The following is a 5,399-nucleotide window of genomic DNA, read 5'->3' as shown; positions in this document are numbered from 1 at the left end:
AGCCTCGTCCGACAGGGGGCGCTGTGAGGCGGGGCTCCGCCCGCCCCGGTCCCGCCCCGCCGGTCCCGCCCCGGGAGCGCTGTCTGACGGCGGAAGGGAGAAGCGGGAGAAGCGGGGGTCAGGCGGAGCGGCCCGGCCCTGAGCCACCCTCCATCGCTTCCTCCATGCACCCCGGTTGGCCACCGGAACCCTCCGCCAACAGCCGCGGGCCTGGAGGGGTCTGTGCGAGGGCAGCCGGCACGGCGGGGAGCCCGGAGCGCTCGGTGCTCCTGCCGGTGGCTACAGTATTACATGATTAATAATAATAATGATAATAATCATGCGATCCTTTCAACCAATTACCGTACTTAATGGAGAATGCAGCTTTCTGAGATGACAAGTACCTGTAGCACTAACTTGGGAACAGTGCGGTTGTATGGCCGAGCTCTGAACTAACCCAAACTTATCCCCCTGTAACTCCTCTGCCTGTGGTTCTGCTCGCTTAGGAGTCTGCAGTTCAGCAGCCTTTAAATAAACACGCATAATAATATGCCTGATTTCCTATTTGAAAGATTTTGCACAGTTGGCAAGTCAAAAAGTGGGTCTTTCGACAGCCATCAGTCCTTTGTAAGAACTATTCTGAACAGAACTTCTGTTTCCTAGGAGATCGTTGTGTGTTTCTTTATGCTTTGTATTGCATAGTTGTAGCTAATAAAGAACAATGTACATTGTCTTTAAAGTAGCTACTAGTTAATACTTTAATCATTCCTACATTGACATCACCCTGCATTGCTGCATACCTTTTAATCAGTCATGCCATCTTTGAAATTTGCCTCAGATATCCTTGCAGTAAAAACATCAAGTTCTGGATTGTTTTTGGTGTTACTTGGTTTGAGGTTTGGTTTTTTTGGTTTTTTTTTGTGTTTGTTTGGTTTTTAACCCTGTAAGTAGTTTGGTCACTATCAATGAGTTGCTTCAGGGTAACACAGTTGTGGCTAACATCAGAATCAGGCACAGCCCAGAAATCTGTCACACACTGTTTTTATTAGTAAAGATGGTGTTGGAACTTGCTGTTGTTTTCTAAATTAAATTCCATTCTACTCCAACACTGTCCTCCTCAGACACATTTATATGTAAAGTCTCATGGAAAACTTCTGAGATCAGGGAGGCAGAATGAACAAAGCCGTCAAAGAACCCGCTTTTCTGCCCATGCCATCCCCACATATAAGTTAGAAAAACTCTAAATTTAGCGCTGCTCTGAGTTGTTCTGTTGCCACTACTATCCAGGACATTTGCTGGTGAGTCCTAGAGCACAACATGCTCTTGGTCCATTCTTTCCTTGGTGGTGGGAGGAAAACCCACTCCAGCAAGCAGTTGGGTTGTCCGTATGACCGATAGTGAAAATTAGCAGATTGGCCTATGATAACCCAGGATATCAGTGACTGAGCCACAAGTAGAACCTCGCACTCCCACTCCTCTGACTTAATCCCAAACCTGCCTTTCTGTACCGAGTGCGACTCGCGGTGCCAGCTGGCTTTGTCAGCTGTAAAGCAGACTTTAGTAAAAGGAAGCAACCAAGAAACTTCTTCAGTCTCTGTGTTTATAATAAAAAGCTCATGCTAGAGTTAATGCCATTGATACGTATTCTAGGCATAGGTCAGAAATGTTATAAAATGGAATTACATTAAGGATTGTGTATTCTGGACTTTCTGTATAAATTACTGTATTTCCTCTGGAAAGACTAATGTATGTTCTGGACAGATTATGTTCTGGAAAACTAATTTTCCTTACAGCCAAAGCTTATCTGTTGGACTAAAAACTTTTTTTTTTCTTTCTTTCTGAGGTAACCTTGCTGTAATTAAACCTATCATCATACAGGCTGACAGTAAGTCCTGGCAGGGAAGTTAAACATATTAAAAAAAACAAAAAAGAAAACACTACGAGGTACTTTTTAATTTTCCCGTAAAAAAATTCAAGTTCAATAAGTTTTCTGTGCAGACAGCCAGTGGATGGCAGTATTCAACTCATCATTCAGTTGTTCCTGGCTAGAAAGGGGTTGTGTACGTGAGCTGCTCCTCACTCAGTATCTAGTATCCCATCAGTACCTAATGAAAGAGTATTTCAGCAGCCCACAAATTAGTTTCGTGAGTCAAACCTGCAATGACAGCCACCTGCAATAAGCAAGGTTGTATCATTGTTATTTCTGAAACAAAACTATGCAATTTTCCTAAGTCCCTTGGAACAGATCTTGGTGTTCTATTTCAAAATTAAATACAAGATGGAGGTTTGATTTTTCCGATAGACTGTGCAACCTAAAGGTAGGGAAATATACAGTCATGGATACAATATGGAAAGTCATCTGGGCTTTTAAATTACTCGAGCAATATGTAACGTGCAAACATAGTCCCTGGAATGACATTACCAAGCCACAAACAGAACCATAGCCATGACTCTTATTTGCACATACTTAAACACACTTCATGCCCCAAGCTTTCTCCAAATATCTTCCTCCATAGCTTATTTCTGAAGCTCTCAGAAAAAGCTTGTCCACCTGCGCTGGTTGCCAGGCTTTAAATCAAACCCATTTGAAACATAGTAGGTTATGATGTTGCAATCTGTGTGAGCGCTCCAATGCATTAAGGTTGACTTTCAAATCCACTTTAGCTGGATGAGAATAAACCGAGAATAAACAAAAGTGCTGGCTCTACACACTCTTTAGCACAGTTTTTCAAAGGCATCACGTGACTCGTGCAGGCAGGGTTTCACCTTTCCTTGCTATCCAGTTTTAAGAAGGAAGTTTTTATAAGAGTAGAGTAAATCAGGGGTCTGCCCAATCTCGGCAGGTAACAGATGGGATAAAGCCTAGAAAATTGCATAGTGTAACTAGGACTCACTCTGCAAGAAGGAGATGTGGGATAATTATGCCACTCCAGATCTCTTTCTAATGTCTCAGACATTAGATCTTTTGCATAAAACAAGATGGCTAATACTGGTCAAAACCATATCTGTAAAAGAACTCTGTATTTTCTTGTTGCCTCTAGAAACATCAAATCCACTTCTGAAGCAAGATGCTCAGTCTCCCAGATTTTTTGTAGCAATAATTTCCATAGTTTTATTATTCACTGTGTAAAAGTGAATCATCCTTTTATCAGCTTTGGATATGGCACTTTTAATTAATATGTCATGGCACTTCTTTTCAACATGAGAACGTTGCCAGAGTGATTTCCTTAACATTTTTCGCTGTCTCCTTTGCCAGAGGAAATACAACTTACTGTTCATTCAGAAAGTAACTCACCACACTGCTCCAGCAACGTGCATGATCCTAGTAGGCAGGGTACTCTGCAATTGCAAAAGACCACAGTTTCCAGTTTCCCTGAAATATAAAATAATTGTATTTACATATAATTTGCTTAATTACAGATATGAAACTGGTTTTTTTTTCTGCAACCAGGAGGCAGAGGGTGAGTTTTTTACCTATTTGTGTTTGTGTTAGTACCTCTTCTACCTTCAAAACATGATTTTATCTTTTAAGATAAAGACAACCAGAAACCAATGTCAGCATATAAGATTGCTAGCAAAAGTTCCTAACACAAGGAGAAACAAGAACTTTGGAAAAGGCAAGCAGACCCAAGAAACATTTGCAGGTAAAAGTAGTATCTTTGTTCTATCAAGTTGTAGAGTGAGAAAATGCAGAAATGCTTTTTGGCACACAAAGGTGTAACTGAAATAGACTGGCATGCTAAATATACCCGTAACAATAGTTCTCAGGTTGTAATTGCATACATAGCAATTAAACCATCTGAGAAAAGTGCTTGGCACACACTTCTTCCTGTAGCCCTAGCCCTTTGTTTGTCCTGCGATCATTGCCCATTGTGGTTACAACTGTAGTCCCACAAGGGAAGAAATAATGTGTCTGTTTTTAAGGGAGAGAAAGCATATAAAATGTACCATGTTTTACAGTTGTGTTTGGAAGATGGCGAGAGACAAAAAACCATTGAACACCAAAGGGAATATTTGAGGGAATGGCTGCCCTAAATTGAATTCCTTTGGGGACCTTAAAGGTAGAACAACCAAGTGCCAGGAAGTGTGGACAGTACCTTCAGCAGCATGCTGGTGAGGCGCTGACAGCCTTGGGAGCTGCTCGGCTGTGGGGAGCTGACTGCCACATGGTGCCAAGCAACACAAGCATCGTGTTTCCATTGGTTAAACATGGTCAAGGTAGTGCTAAAACAGAGAAAAGCTGACATTAATCCTCACATGTACATTGCTCAGTGGTGGATCAGCTACCCTTGATACAGGACGAAGAACCTGGTATTGTAGCACACCCCTGTAGCTTGGCCCTCACACCACCCAAGCAAAGCAACTGCCAAGGAAGTAACTCTTTCCCTTGGGGGAATTTTAAGACAACACACATACACGATGCCCACAGGCTGAAGCCGCCTGGCAGCAGGCAGGAACCAGCTGAGGGTGGGCATACAGGGTGGCCAGGGACCTCGTGCCACCTCTCTCAGGGGTGAGGAGCGGGGTGGGAAGCAGAAGCTCAGGGAGACACCAGCATCCCCTGGGGCTCGGTCTGGCCCTGCTTTACCAATCATAGAATGGCTTGGGTTGGAAGGGACCTTAAAGATCATCTAGTTCAACCCCCCTGCCACAGGCAGGGACACCTTCCACTAGACCAGGTTGCTCAAAGGCCCATCCAGCCTGGCCTTGAACACCTCCAGGGATGGGGCATCCACAGCTTCTCTGGGCAATCTGTCCCAGTGCCTCACCACCTTCATAGTGAAAATTTTCTTCCTAATCTTCCTAATCTTTCTAATCTAAATCTGTCCTCTTCTAGTTTGAAGCCATTACCCCTCACCCTATCACTACATGCCCTTGTCCCTCCCCATCTCTCCTGTAGGCTTCCCTCAGATACTGCAAGGCTGCTATATGGTCTCCCTGGAGCCTTCTCTTCTCCAGGCTGAACAACCCCAACCCTCTCAGCCTGTCCTCACAGCAGAGGTGCTCCAGCCCTCTGAGCATCTTCATGGCCTCCTCTTGACCCGCTCCAACAGGTCCATGTCCTTCCCACGTTGTGGGCCCCAGAGCTGGACACAGCACTGCGGGGGGGGCGGGCCTCACCAGGATGGAGCAGAGGTGGAGAATCAGCTCCCTCAACCTGCTGCCCACGCTGCTTTTGATGCCCCCAGGATGGGGTTGGCCTTCCGGGCTGCGGGCGCAAGTTCAATGCTCAATCGTTCCTCAAAAACTGGCGTGAAATCCCCCAAAACGGCACAGCCGCGCCGCCGCGGGCCACCCTTCCCCACCGGCCTCTGGCCGCCACAAAATGGCCCCCCTGGGCGCGGCGCCCCCCAGGCCCGGGGTAGAGGCGGGCAGCCGGGCCCGGCTCCGGGATGCGGGAGGAGCGGGCGGTGCCGAGC

General features: G+C 45.7%; 1 protein-coding gene across 1 annotated transcript in view; it reads left to right on the top strand.

Annotated features, from left to right (window-relative positions):
• Positions 1-164: 164 nt before the first annotated feature.
• LOC106895484 (A-kinase anchor protein 17B-like) overlaps positions 165-5,399 on the top strand; it is a 17,811-nt gene continuing 12,576 nt past the window's right edge. The window contains 1 exon segment of the mRNA XM_014954916.1: positions 165-284. Coding sequence (XP_014810402.1) covers positions 165-284 — 120 coding nt within the window.

This window comes from Calidris pugnax, unplaced genomic scaffold (genome assembly GCF_001431845.1).
Source record: "Calidris pugnax isolate Ruff unplaced genomic scaffold, ASM143184v1 scaffold38, whole genome shotgun sequence".
Taxonomy (NCBI): domain Eukaryota; kingdom Metazoa; phylum Chordata; class Aves; order Charadriiformes; family Scolopacidae; genus Calidris; species Calidris pugnax.
The sequence above is the reverse complement of the archived record's forward strand: the minus strand, read 5'-3'. Positions and strand labels throughout refer to the sequence as shown.